The sequence below is a fragment of the Pipistrellus hanaki genome (assembly GCF_964339955.1).
Source record: "Pipistrellus hanaki genome assembly, chromosome: 15".
Taxonomy (NCBI): Eukaryota; Metazoa; Chordata; class Mammalia; order Chiroptera; family Vespertilionidae; genus Pipistrellus; species Pipistrellus hanaki.
In genome coordinates, this window is record NC_140517.1 from 17,210,587 (window position 1) to 17,236,330 (window position 25,744).

At 39.4% G+C, this 25,744-nt stretch overlaps 1 protein-coding gene across 2 annotated transcripts in view; it reads left to right on the top strand.

The window, feature by feature from the left end:
• The window catches only part of CNTNAP4 (contactin associated protein family member 4), a 235,965-nt gene extending 211,936 nt beyond the window's left edge, over nucleotides 1-24,029 (top strand). For both annotated transcript variants that reach the window (XM_084860693.1, XM_084860692.1), the window contains exons 18-24: nucleotides 461-700; nucleotides 2,972-3,196; nucleotides 4,833-4,966; nucleotides 5,723-5,810; nucleotides 16,851-17,069; nucleotides 17,398-17,469; nucleotides 21,420-24,029. In XM_084860693.1, coding sequence (XP_084716819.1) covers nucleotides 461-700; nucleotides 2,972-3,196; nucleotides 4,833-4,966; nucleotides 5,723-5,810; nucleotides 16,851-17,069; nucleotides 17,398-17,469; nucleotides 21,420-21,613 — 1,172 coding nt within the window. In that variant the 3' untranslated portion in view covers nucleotides 21,614-24,029. The remainder of the gene's footprint in view (nucleotides 1-460; nucleotides 701-2,971; nucleotides 3,197-4,832; nucleotides 4,967-5,722; nucleotides 5,811-16,850; nucleotides 17,070-17,397; nucleotides 17,470-21,419) is intronic.
• The last annotated feature ends 1,715 nt before the right edge of the window (nucleotides 24,030-25,744 follow it).

A 25,744-nucleotide genomic window follows, 5' to 3' on the forward strand; every position in this document is an offset into this window, starting at 1 on the left:
AAAACCTCCAACTAACAGATCACATCAATGTGGTCAAGTTAGGAGGACTCAAGGTTTCTTTATAATTCCCACTAAGTTGCTGTGGTACCAGCATCAGGATTAGTTTTCCATCTGAGGACAAACCACACTTATCCACAACTATATTCTTATTTAAAATTGCAAAAATGCATTACTTCCTACATAAGAACGTTTAGAAACCTCCTCAATTTAGAGTTTAATAAATACTTTGTAGAAAACAAATATGTAACAGACTCATCTTTTTAGAAAAAAATGAATTCATGTTTTGTCTTTTTCAAGTCTTTTCATGTGTTTTTTTTTTTAATCTCAAACTGTGCTTCCACAATTATATTTTTGTTCTTCCAAGTCTGCAGTTCCCTGGGAGGCCTCAGTTTTGCTTGGTCTTTAAGTCCTGCATGAGACGCCCAGGACCCTGTTTCCATCTGCAGTGTCTCCCTTCCAGGTGGGACGGCCACCAGGCAGAGGGGCTTCCTGGGATGCCTGCGGGCGCTGCAGCTGAACGGGCAGGCGCTGGACCTGGAGGACAGGGCCAGGGTGACCCCCGGCGTGGAGCCCGGCTGCCGGGGGCATTGCAGCAGCTACGGAAAGCTGTGCCACAACGGAGGGAACTGCAGAGAGAAGCCCAGCGGATTCTCTTGCGACTGCACCTTCTCTGCATACACAGGGCCTTTCTGCTCCGATGGTAAGGAGGACGTGGGTACCGAAGAGGAAAGCATATCCAGTATGAATGAACACCTGTTATTGTCTGTGCTGCTATTTGAAACACAAAAATCCATTTCTTCTTTTTTGTTGTTAGTTTTGCAAAGTATATATTTTTTGCTTATCACACTTTATTTCTTAGGATTGCCTCCATTCCTGAAGAGTATTTATTGATGATGTCTTAAAGTGTTAAGTGCTCAATCTGATTTTTTTTTCCTATTTAATATTAGTGCTCTTAATATGGTTGTCAACAACCTGCCCTTGGGACAGTTCTCTATTGTAAAATCATTAAAGGTATTATTGTTATTTTTATTTTGTATTTCTAATCCTCACCCTAGGATATTTTTTCCATTAATTTTTAGAAAGAGTAGGAGGGAAAAGAGGGAGGAGGGAGGGCAGGAAAGAAGGAGAGAGAGAGAGAGAGAGAGAGAGAGAGAGAGAGAGAGAGAGAGAGAGAGAGAGGGAGAGAGAGATATCAACATGAGAGGTTGGTTGCCTTCCTCACTAACCCTTACCAGGGAACTTTCAGCCGAGGTACATGCCCCTGATCAGGAATCGAACCTGTGACTCTTTAGGTCCCCAGGCCGAAGCTCTGACCACTGAGAAAACTGGCCAGGGAAATTATTGTTATTTTTGATGAAGATAGTCAATGATGCAGGAAAATCTAGGGCATGTTGTTTTGTTTTCAGCTTTTTTTCAAACAGATATTCCTCTAAGAATATAAGTACCTTTTTATTATATATTATTGTATAACAAAATAAGGGCATTTTGCTCTATGATGTGTCAAGTATCTGGTTCTGAAGTAAAATAGTGGAATAATTGTCAGCTTGTCTTGTTCACTGGTCTACATCATGGAAGGAAAAAGAGCTGAGTGTAGGATTAAGTGTTTTGGACAGACGCCTCTGAATATATAAACATTTGTTATACTTTCACAGTTTCTCATAGAAAGCTGTTGTCCAGTTCAATTTGGTTGCTTTATTTAAATGTTTCTGGCTTAGTGGACCTTTTCTGAAAGGAGACTAACAACAACAGGCTCCAAATGGAAGCCACCTCCAATTTGCAACGCAAGCATTGGGAGTTATTTAGTGAAAAGTTGTCAAAAACACACTCTGCACGTTATCTGCTTTTTCTCAGGAATGAGTTATCATTTGAAGCCCACCTGTAGTCATAAATCTCACATTGCTGCTGCCATCTTAGGAGACTTTTCACATTTAAAGTTAGAAATAAGACTGCTTGGTCACCGGAACATGTCTTCATTTTCTGAATCGAAATGACCTCTGGTTCATCTTGTTAAGTGCATTTAGGAATTCTGTATCCACATATTATACTTAATATAAAAAGTATATAATAGATAATTAAAGTAATGAACAAAAAACCTCCTGAAGTTCCACGGGAGTGGGAACGTTGCTATATTAACAGTAAGCATCATCCACAAGTCAGATCCAACAACTGGGCCTGCAGAGTAATGGACAGAAGCAGGTTCTGGATGCAACACTGTCTTTCCCACTGTCCTCTTCATTTTTTTTTCTTTTTCCAAACAGATATTTCTCTAAGAATATAAATACCTTTTTCATTATATGTCAGGGAGAAAGGAAGTTTGAGACCTTCTATTACCTACGTGTGTACTTGGCGTGGGAATGTGTGTGTGCAGGTGGTGTGAATCTGAGATGTTAATCTCACATGAGTAAAATACTCTGCCTGGGTACAATCATTTAAAAGAGGCTGGATAGTCCCTTATATGCTTCACTGCTACACAAATGCCCATTTCTCCTTTCTCCTATTAATGGTGGACTTTTTAGTGCACAGTGAGGAGGAGAACGTTTCCTTACACAGAAAGGAACATTCTGCCTGCTGATTCTGGAAGGTATAGAAGGCCTCAAACTTCCTTTCTCCCTGATATAGGAAGACAGAGTATTTTGGCTATAAAATGATAGGTGGGGCTTAAAAGTTAAATAAGAAAATGGATGAGAAGGGATATGAAAGTCAAGAAGCCTGGTTTATATTAAAACACCGGAGAGCATTAAGCTTTCAATGATGAGATTAACTAGTGGATTAATTACATATAATTCTAACATAAAGCCATTTCAGTGACCATTGTGAAAGCTCTGTTAATTTATAGTGTTATTTAATTCTGGTTTGAGGGTATTTCTCATATTTATTTAATTTGTTATTTATCATTAAAAATATCAGTTAATATCACCAGAACAAGATTCTTGGTCTTAATCTTTAACGTGAAATGTATGTGTCATTTCAGAGATCGCTGCGTATTTTGGATCCGGCTCGTCCGTGGTTTACCATTTTCAAGAAAATTATCCCTTAAGTAAAAATGCCAGCTCCCACACTGCTTCATTCCATGGTGATCTGAAGCTGCGCCGAGAAATGATCCAATTTAGCTTCCGAACAACACGGACACCCAGCTCACTGCTCTATGTGAGCTCCTTTTATAAAGAGTACCTTTCAGTCATCATTGCCAAAAATGGTGAGTGCTTTTTAGATGAGAGAGAGAAAATTGAGTTAGAGCATTACATCAGTAATAATACAGATCATTCTCATGTTCTACAGACTACAAAAAGGAAGAAACACACACACACACACACACACACACACACACACATACGCACACAACACCTGCAAATTCATAATGTCTTTTTTTGTATTCAATTTTGTATTTTCACTACAGTCCCATAAATCAAATCTATAAAGGATTTATGAAAGGAATTAAGATGCCTTATCTCATAATTTTGATAAGTATACACAGCCCATGTGAATTATAATTTATTATATAAAATGTTCGTTAGAGTTTATTATTGCTAGAAGCTCTTTACTATTCCACATGAATATCAGCATCAGTGCTGTGGTTGATTTTGAAATAAGATGTTACTCTGCGCATAACAAATATTTCCTTCACATCAAAATACAAAATTTTGAAGGAATGCTGACAAACTAGTATTATGTAGAAGAAGATGCCCACAAAATAATCTGTTGATTCTGATTATAGGCAATAAAATAGCCATGGACAATGCTGGTGCCTTGATGCAGGGTAATGGCGTGTGGGTTAGGACGTGTGACTCCTACAGAAACCTCATCACAAAGACTGCTTACTGCTATTTTGTTCTCTTCCCTTTATCCTGATTAAAGATAAAAATTTCATAAATGCATTTCTGCATGAGGAACATAAACACATTTACAAACATGTGAATATAGCATTTCAGTTAAATCAAACATGGCCCATGGGCACTGAGGGCCAAAGTAAAAATAATATTGTATAATACCATATTTTCCGGCGTATAAGACGACTTTGAAACCAAAAAAAAAGCCTGCTCAGATTGGCCAGAGACAGAGAGGCGGTCTATTAAAAAAAAGAACTGGTGTTGCCTCAGAAGTGGGGGGTAGTCTTATACAGCGAATATAGGCCTAAACCTATGTTTTAACTGTAAAATTAGGGGGGGCGTCTTATATGCCGGAATATACAGTAGGTGAATTTGCCTTCAATGTATACATTATGAGCTTAAAACTTATCTATATGTTAGCACTTGTTCTTTGTTAAATTAGGAAATAGTCTATGAAGTAAACTGACATCTTTACAGACAGTTGAGTGCTACAAATAGTAAGTTTTGGCTTAAAACCACTTATTTTGCTCTAATTTCATTCCAAAATTTAGACCATGACCACTTGGCCAAATATTTCTCATCTTTAGTAAAACTACATTTGCTTAATAATTGTATTAATCAATTACATTTCAGGGATGGAGATTATAGAAACATAATGCTATTATAATATTGCACAATAGTTTGGTATTTTATAATATACCAAGTATTTTTTATTTTTTATTAGAAGCTAGTACAGCTATTTGTATTTACTTAATTCCATATTGACTTCTAGGGAGGGGAAATTAAAAATTTGCAGGAAAAACACTGCTTATTAGCAACAGGCTTGGACTTGATTTCACATAGAAACTGACTTCTAGGAATTATGATGAAAGGATACACCCAAATAAAATAATTGTGAATTTCCCCCAGAAATTACTATATAGCAACAAATGTACTCTGAATTTTTAATAAGTAATCTTTAAAATACAATTTTAACTGGAAATATAACTTCCCTCCCTTCTTTAGGAAGTCTGCAGGTCAGGTACAAACTGAATAGATATCAAGAACCAGACGTCATTACCTTTGATTTCAAAAACATGGCTGATGGGCAGCTTCACCACGTCCAGATGAACAGAGAAGAAGGAGTGGTCTTCGTAGAGGTAACGTAGCAAACCCTAGAGAAGCCAGGGCTCCAGGAGGCCTGGCCAGCGTGAGGGGCCGCAGCAGAAATGTGACAATGGATGAGTACACAAAGTCATCCTCTCAGGCTGCTGGTGCACTGCCCCTGCCATCAGATGTGTGGGCAGAGTGTTTTAAGGGGGATACGATTCTGTCCGAGATATTGTTAATATTTTATACTTAAATATACAAACTTCCAGCGTTTGTCTTACTGCTCAGGAGGGAAATGCTGTCCAGTTTATCATCGTGCACTACTGGAGGGACTGTTGCTGCTCCGAGGAACCCCGTTCGCTTCGGGTGGGTCCAAAGGCAGCCTCAGCTCCAGCCCTGAAATTAATTACCGCAACGTCAGTAAATATGGAAGTAATGCGAGTCACAGCCGAGAAAGGGGATGCATCCTACCAGCTTTGGAAGAAGAGCACTAATGTTTCAGCATAGAGGAAAATTTCTTAGCCAAATAAACTCAAGTAAAAAATAAAACAATGTTGGCCTTATCAATTTTGACTTTCTCATATAGTGGAGAAAAATAAAGTGATTAAGGGGATAGAAGGTGGGGTGCAGTCTATCGGAGGTTAGTATAGAAATACTTTAGAAAATAATATTCAATTTTATATATGGCTAACCTTGCCTATTTTGTCGTTTTTTTGGGTTGTTTTTCCCCCCTCTTTGCTTCCGGTCCTCTTCTCAACAAAACGGCATCCATTTGGATTTTGGCATCTCATATAACAATTTTGTAGATTGACGAGAATGCAAGGAGGCAAGTCCACCTGTCATCGGGTACAGAATTCAGTGCAGTCAAATCTCTTGTACTGGGCAGGATTTTAGGTAAGTAAAAGAAACACCCTTTCCTCTGATAATGATGCATAGACATGGATCAGAAGAGTCATATTCCAAACACACACACACACACACACACACACACAAAACACCTGCAAATTCATCATGCCCCTACCTCCCCACAAAAATCTCTGGCCTTATTTTAGTTATAAGGCAGCAAGTGTCCTTTCTCAGAGGTACATGTTATTCTGAGTAGGGACCTCCTGCAGGGTGAGCAAGCATTCTCCTTCATAGTGTTATAATGCCACTCTGGCTGGCATAATGAAACAAGGTATTGTTCTCAAACTTCAAAAATATCAAATAATAGCTGAAATAATAGCTGAGGGACTCCCCCCACACACACACACATTGCACCAGACCTCTAGTATCAAATTATAGCCCTGTGTGTCTAAGTGGTTAGAGTGTTGGCCTGCACATCGAAGGGTCTTGGGTTTGATTCCAGGTCAAGAGCACCTACCTGAGTTATAGGTTTGATTCTTATCCCAGGCTCTGGTCGGGAGTGTTCAGGAGGTAACCAATTGATGTCTCTCGTCTCTCTCACATCAGCCTCCCTCTCTCTCTCTCTCTCTCTCTCTCTCTCTCTCTCTCTCTCTCTCTCTCTCTCTCTCTCTCTCTCTCTCTCTCTCTCTTCTCTTTCTCTTTCTCTTTCTCTTTCTCTATTTCTCTTTCTACCACCCCTTATTCTCTCTATCTCTCCCACTCTCTATGAAAATCAATGGGAAAATATCCTCCAGTGAGAATTAACACACACACACTACACAAGATATCTAATAGTAAAGTTAGAAAGAACAGGTTACCTAACTATTTCATCCAAGATAGTAAATGTACTTAAGTTTTTTTTTTTTACCTTTTCCATGATTTGTACCTTGATTAATCATTCCTTACATTTCCTGTACATAATCTCACAATCTTGAGAATGTTTGATTAAGCCTATGGGTGAATGATCAAAATATAGGCCCTGGAGAAGATTCACCATTGAGTTTATAAATATTTATAGGCTTTCTAGTACCACGATGAGTATCACAGTTGTGTGCTCTTACTCTCCAGACTAGGGAAATATCATGGATTGCAGTGTTCTTTCAATGTACTAGAGTGGACATAAAAAATATGTGCAAAGTATTGTTGAGATAATTGGAAGCTTAACTGAAATATTCCAAATGTGTTTCATAGTGTAAATTATATAAATTCAACTATAGCAATAAAAAATCAATTGAATATAACAAATCTTCAGCTCAAGCGTTCCTCAGGGTAGCAGGGTCTGAGATGAGGCATTATGTAACATGTAAAATACAAAGTAGAAAATCATAACAATTATGCATAATGTTGATACAATCATATTTTTAAAGAAATAACATCTTCAAATGTAATGGCAGTGTTACTGACTAAAATATTTTTGTGAGTAGAAATACATTAAATATATTATAAAACTATTAAGAAACTGATCTTCATTCTATGAGAAGGATTGTATTAACCAAGGAGAATAATAACATTCATCATATAAATATTTGTTTTCCTCTTTGTAAAGAAATAGGGGAGATTAGTATGGAATTAAAGTTGTTAATGTTTTTATTCAAGATTAGTATATTATTCAAATGCATATTGCTAAAGCTGAAAAACAAGATTAAAGTCCAAATTCAGCAATGAACTGCTACTCATTATCCTAAAAGTATAAGAAAATTTATTTGATGTGTAGCTAAGGTTTGGATCTTGACAGAGGACTAATACTGAGTTCAAATCATTTGTAATTCAAAATAGACTAATAATTTATGGTCAAATTTAGTGTGGTATATGACATTACAATAAAATGTTATATAGTATATTATTATATTTTAATGCAATATATTAAATTATAGTAAAATAGATGCTAAAATGGAACTATTAATTTTTCAGAGAGTTGCTCAGTCTTGAAGTTTCTCATTATATTAGTCCAGGTCCTCCAAGAAGCAGTTAAAAAGATAAACTTAACCACGTGAGGGTTTTATTAAGGCAACACTTGTGAGAAAGAAAATAGGGAGGGAGTTGGCCCAGACCAGCATTGCCATCCAATGACGGTCATGCAATTCTGCCTCCGAATGAAGGGGAGCGGTGGAATGGGGAAAGTCAGACAGAAGTATCCTGGACTTCTGTGCAGTCGTACAGAGGTTGCACACCCTTTGGGGATCCCTGGAGTCAGTCAATCATCAGAGGAATCCCATGTTTTCCACCAATGGGCCTGCCTTAGAGTCTCTGCTGTGACCAGCCATTGGCCAGGAACAGTCCGTGGGAAGCATGGCTGGGCCCAAGTATGACAGTGTGTTTCAGAGCCATAGCCCCTGGTGAGTTACTCTCCTCTAGTTGGGGGTCTGCACGGCATGTTCTTCCTGACCCTGCTTATCAAATACTAGAGGCCTGGTGCATGAAATGCGTGGGGGGCGGGGGGCGGAAGAGGGAGGTTCCTCAGTCTGGCCTGAGCCCCCTCTCAGCCCGGGTTCCCTCAGGACATCCCTCTCGCAGTCTGGGACCCCTAGCTCCTTTCTGCCTACCTGATCGTTGCTCCTTACCTCTCAGCTCACTGCTCCTTAGCGCTGCAGCAGAGGTGGGAGAGGCTCCCACCACTGCCGCGCGACACTCACCAGCCAGCACTCACCAGCAGTAAGCCCAGCTTCTGGCTGAGCAGCGCTCCCCTCTGGGAGCACACTGATCACCAGGGGACAGCTCCTGTGTTGAGTGTCTGCCCCCTGATGGTCAATATGCATCATAGCAACCCGTCTTTCTGGTCGTTCTGCCTTAAAGGTCGTCCCTTAGGCTTTTATTATATAGATGGTTTTCATTTTTGAAAGCCCATTTGACTCACTGATTTGTTCAACTCCTAGTTTGTGATCCGCTGTTGTGTAAAATAAGAAAGTCACATAGCAAGGGAAACATTGCATCTGCCCCCAGAGCTTATGGTTTGTGGGCATTGAGATGATCGTTATGCAAAGTGTTGTTCTGTATTTAATTGAGTATAATATATCTTATATTGCTTCAGATAAAAGGGTTCTAAATCACCTTCCAGATTAAAATAAATTAAAATACCTGTATCATTTTATAATTTCTGAATATTTTTTATGGGAGCAGAATATAAATTAACTAGTTGTTTCTTTTTGGAGTTGTCATTTGCCTCCATTGTCAACCAAAAACTTAAGGCTATGACCATCCACTGCAACTTCAGATGGAAACCCAGAAATGAAGGATATATTTTCCCACTCTCACTTTCTCCGGTATTCATTTCTTAAATCCAGGAGGAACTTAGGGGTAATTTTGGATTACTGTCAATGTTAACAAATATTAGAAGCAGATATTGAGAGAGGAAGGTAAATTTTAAGAAACAATATCAAATTGTAGTAAGACCCTATTACACTTCAAATTTTTAAAGCCTCACTAACTTCAGCAATAATAATGTATTAAGTTGCGAGCTATGGTGGAAAAATCAAGGCTTTACCCAAGCAGGGCCTCCTGTCATGAATAATATAGCACATTAAGTTTGCTTTTCATATTCATAATTCACTGTAAAATTGAGCTCTGAATTCTGTACCCAGATGCTTTGATATGTTAGAATGGTTTTATGATTTATTATAGGTACAAGCTGGTTACTTTTCCTCATTCTGATTGATAGCACTCATATGTTAGGGGTGATGGCCAGTGGTGATCATTGCTCTCTTCTGAGGCTATGAGCCAGGAAGCACAGGCAGGTCGCTGCAGTGCAGGTGTGGGCAGGTGTAAATAAAATGTGCAGTCAGCAAAAGAAGGGCACCTACTCAGTCTCACTGAAGAGCTGTGCGAATAATTTTCAATGTGTCAGAAATCCTCTCTGTAAAACGAGCCTCCATGCCTAGAGGCAAGGGGAAAAGGTGACTTAGGTAACCAAGGGCACCGTGACTTTGTAAACACAGGATGGGCAAAAGCAGGTTGATAGTTATTCATATGGAAAAGAATACAATAATAAATAAGAATAAACTCTGTGTTTTGTGCACTCACAACTGTAAACTTACTTTTGCCCAATGCTACTGTATATTGTGAAATGCCTCTTAAGATAATGGACTGGTTACTTTAAAAGCAAGTTTTAAAGGAGACATACAGTGTAGAGGAAGCAAAGTAAGAAAACTACTGAAAATCATTTCTTTTTAAGTGAGCAGGTTGATTTTTAAATATTTTTACTATTTAAAATGTCATAGACTATCTTCAATATGTAGTGTGACTTCCTTCTTGTAAGAAACTACCCAAAGTCATAGTTTATATTCATCACATTGATTTTTGAATTTTTTAACAATTCAAATGTCATAGACTTCTTCAGTGTGTGGTGTGACTTCATCCTTGCTTTGGTCCTTTTCAGAGTTAGCTGGATTATTCTGCACTTCCCAGACCCAGAAACTGAAAAAGGCCTTTTCTCCTCATTAGGACGCATGAGCATAGGTCAGAAGTGTCATGTCCCAAGTCCAGAGAACACCCATGACACCGAAACATGTTATCTGATTTTAATTATAGAGCAAATGATAAGGTCGACATTGGGCTTTATCAGAGCCACCGATCATCACGGGTACTCCAGGTGGGAGGGACAAGCATGTTCCATCACCCGGTCACCTTCATTTGGCCATCAGACATACAACACTTCAAAAAATGCCAAATGATGACAGTAGTCACAAAGCCCAATTATGTACGTATCAGCTGCCAGGCCTAGAAACGGTCCTACAATGTCAAAACTAGAATAATCTCTAAAGGAGAAAGCGGTTGTTTATTTCTTTAATTATAACATGCTTCGAAATGTACCCGCACCGTGGTAAAGTAAAAAGTGAAGCCATGATCAGGTGCCCACACTGTTGTGTGAGTGGATTCATTAAAGAACAGGCGTTGATGGGAGAGAGCAGGGGAGGGGGAGGGAGATTGGCAGGGGTGTGGATTCAGGACCTCAGGGGTGAGAGCAAAGTGATACTGGACAGGCCAGTCTAAGGGTCTGGAGGACTCCTCGGAATAAGATGAGTGAAACTGAATTCTGCTAATGTTGTCTGTTCACTGTGATGGAGGGTTAGAGATGGTTTCCTCGTCATCATAGTACAATTGGATATCTTTATGTAAGAACTGCTCTCCCTGCTTGATACCTGCTGGTAATGGTGGTTAATGATGATTGGGGTGAAAAAGGTGTTCCTGTCGCACATCCTCATTTCTAGAAACGGGTGCTAGAGGACAAAGGGAGGATGGTTCCGTTCTTTGTGGTCCCCTTCTGAACAGGCAGGCAGCCTGGAGTCGTTGGTACATTGGTCAGAATGTACTAAACACCAATGTCAAAGCTGCTGATTCCTCAATCAGCTCCTTTACGAGAACAATTGACTCACAAGTTATATAAAAAGAGATCTCTCTTGCCCTGGCTGGTTTGGCTCAGTGGATGGAGCGTCAGCCTGCGGACTGAAGGTTCCTGGGTTTGATTTCGGTCAAGGGCACATGCCTGGGTTGCAGGCTCGGTCTCCAGTGCGGGGTGTGCAGGAGGCAGCCAATCAATGATTCTTTCATCATTGATGTTTCTTTCTCTCTCTCTCTCTCTCTCTCTCTCTCTCTCTCTCTCTCTCTCTCTCTCTCTCTCTCTCTCTTTCTCTCTTCCTCTTTGAAATCCATAAAAAATATTTTTAAAAAAGAAAGAGAGAGATCTCTAAGATGTAATTAACCAACAGAAATGTAAAGATATAAAGGTGTGTTGCTAGTTTTTTTAAGCTTTTATTGGATTGCAATTTCACCATGTGAAAAAAAGGATCTCAATTAAGATCATTCCATAAACATAAAATTGCATAGAACCTCTCTCTCACGCCCATATTTTGAATAATGATATCATTTAACCAATTGTAAAATGACTGAAAAATCACCCTTCTTGGGCGGTGCGCGGTTACAGGGCCGATTATTACAGATGGGTAATGCTGCAGGTCCACTGCCAACAAAACGCGCTCACGCAGCATGGCGGCAACGGGCGGCCAGGAGCAGCAACTCAGCGCCATGCATATTCCCCCGTCGTTTACAGGCGGCATTACCCTTTCTCTTTCCGTCCAGAACCCAGCGTAAAACTAACGTATGAGTTCTGTTCGCGGGTTGTTTTTTATGTGAGAGGAGTTTTCTAAAAGCCCGAAGATGGTTTTCACTTGTTCTGAGTGGTAGCTTTGGTATATTTAGAGGCAATGACCCATAGGGGTCATTTATCTCTTCGGAGGCTGCAGAGCCAGGAAGTAGTAACTCAGGTCTCTGCAGTGGAGACTCCGGCCAGATGTAAATAAAGTGTGTGGTCAGAGGGAGGAGGACGTCTACTTCATCTCCTCGGGAGAGCTTTAAGGACAAACTTCAGCCTCAGATATTTCATGAAGAACCTGCTTCAAAGCCAAGGGGAGCCAGAGAAAGTTTAATTAGATGATTGCACAGGTCTTGTCCTGTGACGCTTAAGATGAGACAGGTTGTACAGAAAGCACAAGACAAGACATCTGAATATCGAAATACATAGCTTCCATCCTACCCAGGTTTTCAAGGTTAGGTCTCAGGGCAGCAGGTGTGGTGGGCAGTAAACACCTTTTATGAAACACTGCTGCTTCACCCACATCGTTTTTCCTCCTGCCTTGCCATTTTACTCTTCCTCTAACTCTTTTTTGTTGTTGTCCTTGCATCCTTGTTGTAATTGCATAAAATGGTAAAAAAAAAAAAAAAAAAAAAAAAAAAAAAAAAAAAAAAAAAAAAAGTCTGCAGGGTTTCAGCCCTGCTTCTCCTTTGATTCACTGAACTGTTTTCAGTCAAGCTTTGCTTACCTTTACCTTTATGGAGTAAAGATGTTGAGATCCTTTGGCTGCTCTGAGATCAAACTACTTAGATTTGCTTTCTGAGTTTTATTTACTTTTGCTTTATCTTTTTTTTTTTTTTTGGCTGTTGTTTTTGTTATTGATTTGGTTTTGTTATGAGAACCACAAGAAACTGCATGAGCCACTCCTTCTAATTGTTCTTCCACTTAACTCCACATCCTTTCCAGAAACAGTGATGAAAAGGTGCTTCCTACAAATTTTAATTCCTTGGTCCTCTACCTAGGAATTCATAATAGACTTTTTGTTAAAAGATTTCTTCTTCAACAAAGCATTTTATAGGAAGATACAACAAAACGAGCCTAACTTTCTGATAGGCAAGACTACCCAGAAGTCTGAGTCACATGAGTATTTTCATAACCAGAAACATGCAAGGCATGATTGTCTATCAGGGTTACGTAAAGTAGGAGATATCTGTCTTTGATTCCTCCACCTTCCTATTCTCACTCTTACGTGGTTAGCAAGTCAGCAGTCAGATGATAGGAAGGATGTATATTTTTGCTCATTGGCTGTACTAGCATCATGGTCAATGCAGATCTCTCTCTTTCTTTTTAAAAAATATATTTTATTGATTTTTTACAGAGAGGAAGGGGGAGAGCTAGAGAGCTATTGTAGAAACGACGATGAGAGAGAAACATCGACCAGCCGCCTCCTTCACCTCTCCCCTCCCCCACCGGGGATGTGCCCACAACCAAGGTACATGCCCTTGACCGGAATCGAACCTGGGACCTTTCAGTCTGCAGACCAACGCTCTACCACTGAGCCAAACCGGCTTCGGCATCAATGCAGATCTCTCTTGCTGGGTATTTCTAGGGCCAACTCTGCTGTGAGCACCTGAATATAGCTGTTAATTTTGTTTGGACTTAATTCTGGGAAGATGCCTGCAGAGTCCCTGTAATTCCCCTTCACTCCTGATTCTAATTGCAGCCCACTGACTCTCCCAAAACAAGGAGGTGTTGGCCCAGCCCACAGGCAGTGGGGACTCTGGAGGTTCCTGGTGAGAAAGTGTGGTGAGACTGGTTGGAAGAGGGCCTGGGGGTCAGCTTACAAGAGTCTGGCCGGGCAGGGGAGAGACCCTGAATTGTTTGGATTCCCACCTCCCACTTGGAATTCTGGGCTTTCATATATCTCTGGATTGCCTGGGAGGAGGGGAGGATCAACATGAAAACATCAGTGTGTCCATTTTCCCTCTTTGCCAAAAGGGGCTGATCTGGAATCTGAGGGCTTCCTGAATCCTACTGAGGGTGAGCTGAAATGTGGGCCAATTACTCTCTCTCTGGAGTTGGGTGGGTGCTTTGCCCACCGTCTCACTGACATGGATGGCTGCCCTGTCTGCTTTCCCTGGGCGTCAGCCATCTACGGAAGTCGGTGACTGTGACTCAAGGAGCAGATGAGAAAAACAACCTCTACTTAAAGAGATTCAACAGCTATAAAATGGGAGGAAAACCAAAGCAACCGGAATCCTTCCCTATCAACATAAAGCCACTCCAGGAGACAGATGGCGTTCGGAATGAAACTTAGTAAGAGCTTGGAGGAAATTCTAGTAAAGCAACAAAAAGACCTTGAGGAATGAAAACTTATTTTTTTATTTTTCCAGACTGAAAAACTCAGCAGGAAAGAATGGTCTCTGTTGATGCTTGACTTTGTCACCTGGAAGATAAAGTGAATGAAACACTTGACCCCACAAAAATAAGTCCTAAACGATAGAAATGAGGAGGCACAGTAAAATAGCTTAGAGAGGAGTGGAGGAGACTCAATGTGAATAATCGGCACTCCACGCGGTTAAAGGGGTCAAGTTGAAACAGTACTTGCACGCACCATCTATGAAATGTTCCGGCTAAAGAAAACCTTGTGTCCACAGATTTAGAGCGCCCAGAATAGATGAGGGCAGTCCACGCCTAGGAACAATCTGACAAAGATTCCTAAATCACAGGGAAGCTTGCAAATTTGGAGGAAAAAAAGCACAAAAGCCAGAAGCTGTTGGAATAATAGCAACAGACTACTAAGAGACTGGGTCTGTGAAAAGATGCATCCTTAAGTAGACAACAACAACAAAAAAGTCACCTCATTCATTAAGATAAAGTTCTGTTCCAGATACACCCCATCACAGTTTCTAATTTATTTCTTCCTGGCATTGTCACTCTTCAAAATTTTCATTAGTCGCCTTTCTCTGTGTTTATTTCCCGTCTCCCCTGCTGGAATGCAAGATGCCTGAATTGTAGGGAGTTTATTTCCTGTGTCTTTAGCTCTTAAAACAACAAATATTAATGGACTGACTGTCGATTTTAACTTTTATAGTTTAAAATTTTTGTAAAAAATATGTAATAGGAAAAATATTTTTAATTTGAAGGATTTTAAAAGTCAGCTCATGTCAGACTTTTACTAAGGAATGAATCTTATCTATTTACTTGAAGTTTTTTATTTTTTATTTTGGTTAAAAGATAAGATTTTTTAAAGGTCTAAAGAAATTTTATTTAAAGATTTTAACCTCTTAGGAGAAATGAGAAAAACACTGTTCTGATTATGTTGCATTGAAGTATTTCCTTTTCATCTCTTGTTAAATAAAACAAACAAAAAACCTGAAAAAAAAACTTCAAGACAAGAATGCTGTCTTTCTAAAAATACATGCTTTTGAGTGAATATCCAGTCAAATGAATGACTGTGGTGGGACTAAGTCCGTTCTTTGCTTTGTACACACTGATGCAATGCCTCCCAGGTACCCACATGATGCTGGGCGCTGAGGTCCTTTGTACACTCATGGAGCTTGCAGTCTGGCATGTGAGCAGCAGAGTGATACCTCTCAGTGCTGGGAGGCAGGAGCCTGGCGGGGAGACCCTGGCCTCCAGAGTCAGACAGACTGGAGCTGAATACTGTATCTGCCACCATGGAACGTGACATCACTCCTCTAATGCACCGTTTTCTTTTTATAGCGAATGATGCTCATGACACTAAACATTCCATCAGTATTTTTATCCTTCGGCATAAAATGTGAATGAAAAGGGAGGAGAAGGAAGTGTCTTTCAGAAACCCTGATATGATGAGACAGTTCAATCTGAGCTGAGTTGCCGGGAGTTACTCCAAGAATAGCTGCTCTCAAGCCAAAAATAATAATTAAATAAATAAATAAATAAATAAATAAATAAATAAATAAAAGGTGCTGCAGAAGATACCAGCAGAGCCAAGGAAAGAATCTGTCAGAAAGCGGCTCATGAATAAAAGAAGCCTGTGGTTGGAAGTCTAACAAGACCGGAGTCCAGTACACGACGCCAGCTGTGGAATCTCAGGCAAATCCCTAAAATTCTGAACCTAAGTGTCCCCTCTATATGACTGGAATCAGATACTCATGGCCACTGCAAGGCTTACACACAAACATGCAAATCCCTTCGAGCACTCACTAAATACTTACCATCTATTATGTTCTTTTTTAAAAAGAGAGACCAAAATGCACATGTGGTCCATGTCTCCACATGTGCAGTGCAGGGGTGTGTGTATTGGATGGATGGATGCCTTGCAGTCTGATAACCTTTGGACTCTAACACTACTTAGTTGCACTTGTTTAGACGCATGCTCTTCAGGCATAAAATAGAAATCTATTCTGCACTGTAAAATTATGAATTAATATTCTGGCATTCAAGCCAATCTCTGCTCCACAATAGCCCCATATTAACTCATTGCTCAGTCAATTGGGAGTATGCACCTGTCCTCAGGGCGCACAGATCGTTCTGTCTGAGTGATGGCAGCCATTGGAGCTGGAAGAGAGGCATGCAAGTTCTCACTGCTGTCCATGAGCAGTTAGACTCCCTAAAAATTGGGGGTGGGGTGGGGGGCAGGGCCTTAATCTCTACTATGTGAGACCATCATCATGAACCCTCATCTGTTTGTAACCCATTCTTATGGAGGCTTTAATCATTTCCTGGGAGTTTGTCATATGTAATTAGCAAGGTTGAAAATCTTGCCTTCATTAACCTTGAAAGGCTCATCAGTTACTGTAGAAAGACTTAAGGGAGCTGACTTTTTAAATAAAGTAAAAAAAAAAAAAAAAAGGAATGTAGTCACTGTGTGTGTGTGTGTGTGTGTGTGTGTGTGTACGTGTGCAGTGACTAAATACATAGGCGGCTACTGCATATCAGACGGGGAACATTCCATTGGCACTGGCACCGCTAATGCCGCTGTGTCTTTGTCTCTGCAGAGCACAGCGATGTGGACCAGGAGACCGCGCTGGCTGGGGCGCAGGGCTTCCTGGGCTGCCTGTCCGCAGTGCAGCTCAGCCACGTGGCCCCTCTGAAGGCTGCTCTGCACCCCGGCCGCTCCCCCCTCGTCACTGTCTCAGGGCACGTGACCGAGTCCAGCTGCGTGGCCCAGGCTGGCACCGACGCCACATCCAGGGAGAGGACACACTCCTTCGCAGGTAGCATCTGCGTGTCATTACCCAGCCGCAAACACAGCTTGCCCATCGCCTTGAAAGCTTCCGATGCTGCTGTGATGCGACATTCTCCAGATGGCTTCTTCAAATTGCTTCCGTTTAACTTTCAGCTCCCTTCCCCATTTGTCTCTGGATTCGCACTTTCGTATGCATGCGGGACATCGCGGTTGACATTTCTTAAGTTTAAAATAACAGAGATCCCACATTGACCTACATTCTGTTCTGCTTTAAAACGTTTATGACATTTTCAAAATTCTTTTTACTTGCATATATCACCCCCTCTCCCTCCCCCCGTTTTGTCCTTTTACTGCAGATCATTCTGGAACAAGAGATGACAGAGAGCCCCTAGCTAATGCTATCAGAAGTGACTCTGCGGTAATTGGAGGTAAGTGGATGAGCTCGTCTCTGGTTCTTATTGTCATTGCTAGGAATGGTGGATCTTCAGCATTCTAGAAACTCTTTCAGGGTCAGGCACTGAATCCTGGGGCCCATGGGGTTGGTTGATTAATTCTACTGGATTGTCCTATAGAGTATTCCTCAATGCCCAGCTTCCTTGGAGATTTTCAGAATAAATAATTGATCACTTTACTGAAGCACCACACTTAAAGAACAGATGCTAAACTGTGTCTTAAGGAATACAATTTAGCTGGAAAATGGCCATCTACATTCCCTAGGTAATTCTGAATATATTTGAAGAAGTATCATTTTTGATGGCTTCTTGGACATGTCACTGCTTCTGCAAGGGTTTATGTGAAGAGTTGAGAAAACCTGAGATTAACATTAGAAGGATATGTTTTGTGTTGCCTTAATGATTAATAAAACAGTAATTTTCATTGTTTAGATGATACCATCAATAAATGTTATATTTTATTTACATTTGTATAAAATTTAGGTAAATTGAATAAAAATGGCTCCTAGTTATTTTAAATTGCAGAATTCACACACAAAAAAATTGAGTTTATCTTCTTAGCAATGAAACAGTATATTCTCTGAGACATAATTTTTTTTTTTCAATACCAACCCCCAAATAAACTTTTTCTTCAAGATTAAGATTTTAGGAATGGCATTAAACTCAGATTACTGAAATGTTTCTGGCTCACCTTTTTTCCACACTCTGCACATATGAACATAAAAAGTAAACTTTTATTTAATTACATTGCCAGATAATGTGATTACTCATATTCGTGGGCAACTTATGTGGGCTTCAGTTTTATTTTTTTACACTCTTACTCACCTAGACATAGCCTTCCTTTAAGTAATTAGGATTTTATTTAGACAGTATAGTACTGGCCAGGTCTTTGTGTAGTCCCATTGCTTTACTTTTTATCAAATTCATGGTGTATAAATTAACGATTCCTAAATAGGATCCCCAATTAGTCATGTAAGAAGCAAAAACCTGTTAGAAGAGTTGCTAATAACTGCATGTCTAAAAAGAAATACGTTAATACGTATTATTAACGTATTTCACCATTATTTGGTAAAAACTCATTTAAAGCTATAGCATTTCAATCTCCACATTTTAAAGCAGGTTTCTAGTCAAACAAATGGTCTCAATCTCATAATGGTGCTTTCTATACATTTAACCAGTATAGATATAGCGAGATAGAGATACAGGGGGAGAGAGAGAGTGATTACATAATCAAGTCGATGTTAGAACTAAGTATTTAATCTTTAGAATACTGTTGCTGTGGGCAAAGATCATTGACCAGGTTTATGGAGTAAAGGAGAGCTCTATTAAGTCATTCTGTGTTATTTTAGAATGGCAACAAGTTATAGATTGCCTGTGAAATCCTTACTTGATTCAAATGCTTAGAGCAGAGAAGGACAACATGGGAGGTTTGCAGCTCAGGGACTCGCTAAGATCTACAGATCTGGTGTCTGCTCTTGATCATTGCAAGGACTGAGCCTCAGAGGCAGAGCAGCTGGCCATGGCCTTCTACGAGGCCTTGCCTGGGACCAGGTGCAGTTGACCTGCTCAATCCCAGAATGTCATCCTCGGGTGCATGTCTCCATCTGGGAGCATCATGGTAGAATTCTTCGCCCGTTGTCTAGTTCCTTATAAACTGCACCCACAGTGTAACAATAATGAATTCACTTAAGGATTTTCCCAAATTGGATAATCCCCCGATGTTGTATATTTCAGATGATCTTTTCTTCAGTTACAAACACTGAATACATAATATAGGATATTGATTTGATAAGACATTTAAAAACTGGTGACCCAGTTTGAGAGGATTTACTGCAGAGGGTTTCTGGCCAGGCCACACAAACATGGATGGCCAGATTTAGACAGAAAGCTACATAATTTCCTCATAAAAACGCATTCACACAGAGTTTCAGATGGCAGCAGCACAGAGTGCAGTAGCTGGCCATATTTTATTTAGAATATCTTTTGCATTATTTGTATAATCAAGGTTTTTTCCTTGGACACGACAAATCCTGATATAGCATCTCCCCCAAATTAAAGGACATAAATCACCTACATGAAGAAAATGGTTCCAGATCCATTGGTTTCGGATGGACTGCCCGGATGTCCTCCCTGGGCCAGTGTGGTGCTGATGTTTATTTTATAGTTGCAATACCCTGCTCTCTATAACGCCTCCATCAGTTTTCATGTTGGCATGGTTCAGAACTTGTTTTTTCTTTTTCTTTTTTAAACAAGAGGCCTATAACCAAAAGACAGAGATATTTATAGCAACGTAACTGGTTGCTTTTCTAAGGTGAGAGGCACAATATAACAACAAATGGATATTCTGATTTGAATGATTATTTATTAATATGGCTAATAATAACAAAAATAGCCATACCCATTAGTAAAGTCTTCAGATTTGAGGTACAGAATTCGGTTACCACATTTATATTAGATTTAGCTACATTGCTCTCCTCAGATAAGGTTGACCCAGACAAAAATTCACTTAGCCACTGGCAATGTTACAATTAGCTCTAATGAATCTGCCCCTAAAAGCTTGTGCTCAGGAAGCCACTGTCACTGATGGGACCCTTCGTAGGCTTGGCTTAATTGGGCTCCATTGAACTAGAATGAAGACTCACAGTTTTACAGTAGGATCCACACTGCTGTTTTCATTGACCTATTTTTGTCTGTAAAAAAAAAAACAGCCATAATTAACAACTCTACTGATCTCATCAGGAAAGTCTAAGTGTTAGGAAACTCTCCAATGCATGGTGACAGACAATAGCTTCCCAGATTCTGTCTTTCACGTGAAAGCTTGACTTTATCATTGACAATATATACAGGGGTGTGCAAAAGAAGGTTTACAGTTATTCATATGGAAAAATACAAACAAATAATAATTTAAGAATAAACTTTCTCCTTTTGCAAACCCCCGTATACTGTCAGTCATTCTTGAAGGGACATTCTAAAATGGAACTCTTTTCATTTTGGAAGAAATATCTGCCAAATTTCCAAGTCAAACAATCATAGTTTATCTGTCAGTCATTCTTTCAATAGAAACGGTGTTCTGTGCAGCAAGAAGCAAGTAGGGCAGCTCACAGCTCATACATCCACACAAGCACTTGCATGCAGACAGCCATCATACTTCAGGGTAGACGACCAGAAGTACTTGATGGGAAATGTTTATTTCTTCACCCAGAATGTTAAAAAGAGTTATAACCAAAGGTCAAGATTTAATGAAATGAGTAATTTTTAGTGTTTCATCAGAGACACTCTTGAATGAATCTTTTTTTTTCTTCCTTTTGTTTATTTTCCTGTGATGGCCTAGCAGTGCAAGCCTTTCTTTATTTACAACCAGAAGTTTCAAAAAAAATCAATATTCTTCATATAGAAATAACCTAAATGTACCTATATATGGGTATCAATACTGTATATTTTATTAGTCAGGATTATTCATATACTGTATATAAACTGTTTCTGCTATTCAGCATATTATATAGATTATTAAAAATCAACATAATTAAAATATCTACATATTTAAGTATGAGAAAACATTTAATTCTTTGTGATGTTACTACTATCCTGTAATTTCAAAATAATTATAACTTGTCTGTGTCTTAGTTTGAAGTGACTTCATAATCTTAGAGACCTTCTTGTGTTAAATATAAACGCACAGAATAAATTCAATATAATATACATCCAGAATGATTCGGGGTGAATCATCCTCAAGGGTAATACACTCAGAAAAAATCTCAACATATCATGATGCCACTTGATCCAGAAATACCTGAAATCTTGATATTTCCAATTTTGATTTAAGCTGAAAATAATTTTATGATGACTTATGAAACGATGACATCAACACCGTCCCTGTTCAGGTGAACATTCTGACTTTGGTTTTCTTTTCTCTCTTCTCTCACCAGGTTTGATAGCTGTTGTGATCTTTATCTTGCTGTGTATCACTGCCATAGCTGTTCGCATTTATCAGCAGAAAAGGTTATACAAAAGAAATGAGGCAAAAAGGTCAGAGAATGTAGACGGTGCCGAGGCTGTTTTGAAAAGCCAGCTTAATAGACAAAACGCAGTCAGTGAAAATCAGAAAGAATATTTCTTCTGATCGGCAGCCATGACTTAGCTTGCAATGACAATAGTGTGTTTCAGCAGCCAGGGGCTCTAGGTGGACAAAACTGTGTTCTTGCATTGAACGTACAGGCGATGGATCTGCAGCACTGCCATCTCGCCATGCCCAGACTCGAGATGGCTCCAGGAGGCCTCGTCCAGTGACACATTTTCCTAGCAGCCATGCTCTGTAACAGGGACTAGACCATGCTGTTCATTCCCAAATGTTCTGATGTGATCGAAATGCAAGTGTAACTGGCTTGATGACTGTAGTTTTTAACACTGTACCCCTGGTCTTTCAACCACGTGATCCATGAGTTTTGTTCGAGGTAAATATCAAAACTGGACTAGAATGGCCTTGCTTTATTTGAGAACATACGCTGTGTTTGCTTTAGTGTTCCCCTGGTGTTATTCATAGACCTGGAAATGCTTCTAAGATCCTGTTTGGCTGGCGTTTGCATCTTCAGTGGCCAAAAGCATTTAAACCCCTTTGCCTTTCTCTGTATTACATTCAATACAATTGATCAGTAGCCTTGAAAGATGTTTTCTTGTCATTGGTTTGTTTGTATTGCTCTTTTCCTATTTGACTGTTCTTAATGATTTTTAATACATTAGGTTTCGAGTGTCAGCGTTCAGCTCTGAACGTAGAATTCATATGTAATAAGACTCAGAAAGTGCATTGGTCATCGGTGTGTGATGTCTGACCTTTCATTTGCTATTCTCTTTTGGGAGAGTCAGTGGTTAAGACCTTGGGTAAGGCTAATTTCCCAAGGATTGTGAAATGTTGGTAACTAAAGTTGTTGATATAAAAACACAATCCTTAACACTGCCAAATAGTATCTTTATTTACAACTGTAATATATCAAATGAACTATACTGCCTAGAATATTTTCCCCAAATGTTACGTCTGTTTTCTTTATAGTTTCATACTTTTTTTTTTTTTTCCTGAAGTTTATCACCGAGTTTTCTTTGATCTCCCTTCACTATATTTCACGGAGCATAGTCTTATGTATTAGGAAAAAAGAGACACTTAAAGCATAGAACTCCATTTCCCATTCTAAAATATGTAGCCCTTTAGGCATACATTTTGCTGTGCACTGACCACCAGAGCATACTTTTTAAAGTACAAGTAGAAACCATGCCCCCTTTCTGAAAAACTGGTAGTGATTAAAGTCTGCTCATTCTACAGGATGATGACATACTATATGATATATACTAAGTAGGTTTCTCTAGTCACTTATCATTTACGACATTGGAGTACATTTATAATGAAGTACCAAAAGTCAGTATAGCCTACTAACTAGTACACTCTGATTAGGGGATACACACATACCAAGAGATTAAAGGATTAGCAATAATCTTCTGAAGCTGATACAATTTGAGGCGATGTAAACAAGGTATTTGCATGTAGCTATCTTTGAATTCCACAAACAATTAAATAATAAAGGCACTTTGCTATTTATAATCACACTTTCCAGATGCCTACTAAGGAAAAATATTGGACTCCTTAGCTTGTCCATACCAGAATAATTTGGAAATATACCAATGAGGCATCTTTTTTTCCTTACAAAGCCTGCCTATCTTTTCTCATTGCACTATCTCTATTTTGATGTTTCTGTAAATGCCTGGCTAACTTAAGGATATGAATGAATATAGTAGTTCATGAAGGACCTATGTTGGCAAATGGCATATTTTTTATTTATTACTTGAAAGAGTTGTGGTGGTGGCTAGGGAAGGCTCCGAGCATAGAAATAGTTTTTATTTGATGCAAAGCTGAATGTGGACATCAGAACAGGCCTGAATCTTTTACAGATGTTTATGTTATTTAGTAGCAGCATTAACCTGGCTGGGAGCTGGAATGCAGACAGGTTTATGGATGGTGAAGCCGCATAGTGCTCTGTGGTCTGCACGGCTCAAAACTGCAACATTATGGCATCAAAATGCACCAATACATCACGCACCATGACTTTCATTTCTCGATCTGTGATCTTTGTTCCTTCTCCTTTTCTTAATAAAGTGCAGTTTTCAATTAAAATGCACAATATATTTTAAAAAGACATTGTACAAAAGTTTAAAATGAGAAAATTATACTGGATTTTTTTTTTTTCTTAAAGCAGTAAAAAGATGTGTAGATGTTTGCCTTCTCTACTGGTATGTGTGTTTTTTTGAAATTATTATGAATTTACAAAAGCTGTATTTATAATGTATTTTTTTTCTTTTAAGTCGATTCAAAAATGAAAGGAAAAGGTTTACTGATTGTAACAACTAAAGGAAATTAAACCAGACTTTCAGTTTTGCCAGAGAACTGTGACTTGTTAGCAGTTGTTCCTTAAGAGATTATTACTTATTTAAATTGGGGGATGCCCTTTTACTTCTGCAGAGAGCTTGGCCAATGAGCACTCAGAGATGCACAGGATTATATGGGAAATCACAGCGTGGGGCAAAAGTAAGTTAACAGTTGTGAGTACACAAAACACAATTTATTCTTGTATTATTATTTACTAATTGTTTTCCATAAGAGCAACTGTAAACCTAGCTTGCCTCATTCTGTATAGTGCCCTTTTCTATAATGTAAATGTTTAAAAAATTGTTGTGATTTCAAATGAAAACAATACCTAATTAACCTTCTCTTTTTGAGAGGACTGCATTTTCCACATCTCATTCAATTCACATGTGCAATATGCAAATGGAGCAGAGTCAGGGTGGCCCATGAAATGGGGGTCATCCGTGGGAAATGGCATCTCAATTCTGTAGAAACAATGCCACTGAGAGAGCCCTCGTCCACTCTAGGAAACAGCTCCATTTTTCTTTTCTATCTCACCCCAAGGGTCGCTCTTTGAAGTACACTGAATACACTCGTTACGTGGTAAATTAAAGGCAACAAAAAGCAACCAGACAACCAACCAAACAGAAATCAATTATGTAGAATTCTCTTTCATTCGACAGCGTTGTCCTTCACCTCTAACAAGCCTGGGACTCATCCGCCCCCGGCAGGTGGAGAGCACTGAAGCATCAGGTGGTGCGGACAGCTCCATCTGCACATGGAGTGGCCGGGGTGCAGACACAGGTGAGGTTCCCGGGAGATGGGTGGAAACCCGTAGGTGGTGAAGGTGGTGCTGGAATTTCCTCTTCACAGTTTGCTGACCTTAGTGCCTCCAATTGACAAGAGCTCTGACAATTATTTAATGGAAGGATTTCGATATCCTCTTTGTCCAGAATGACCTACAGGTCTAGATCTTTTCTAGATCCTTTAAAAATGAACACAAACCTTTATTTGATAGGTCATTGACATTAATAGATTTGTGTTTGTTTGTTTTTTAAAGAAATATTAAGTGTGTATTGTCCTTGATTCCAAGAGAGAGAATTTTAACTGGAGCACTTCGTTTCTTCCTGTGTTAAATTTATCTTTAATGTTGAAAGTATCCCAAATGTGCACCTTTTCCCCTATTGACCCCCTCCAGCCCGCAGCATATCCAGTCTTTATGAAATAGATAGTGTGAGTTAGATCTGAGTGATGAGGCGTCAAGTATGATCCTTAGGATAGAAGAAAGATGACACATTTCATATCAAATCGTGTTCAGGTGCTTGTTTGACTCTCCCAGGGATGTTCAATATGTCCTGCTTGTTTTCTGCTTTTCCAAAGTTTGGAAGATGGAGAGTGGTAACGGGAAGAAAAAGTTGAGAAGCCAGCTCTGTGTGGAGATGCATGTGAGTGAGAACATGCATGCCTACAAGAAAACGAAATGAGGAGGAAGGGAACATGACACAGTTTGCATGTGATGTGGCAAGAGAGTTGGACTTTTGGTGATCTGTAGGTTCCAAAGTCTACTAGTCTTTGAAGCCTTGCAAATGGAAGTAAAGTGGAGTAAAAAACAGTCAGATCCATGATTATAATGGCTTCTCCAAAGAAATTATTTTTTTTGTCCTTTTCTCTATAACATTGTACTTAAATATATATATTAAGTTACATGCATATGTTTTAAAATTCAAATAGTATGAGAAATCTTACAAAGAAAAATAGCTTTTCTATTACTATACCACCTCACCATTATTTTGAGGTCTTTATTATTATTATGGTTATTGTTTTATCCTCACCTGAGGATATCTCCTCCCCCCACCATTAATATTC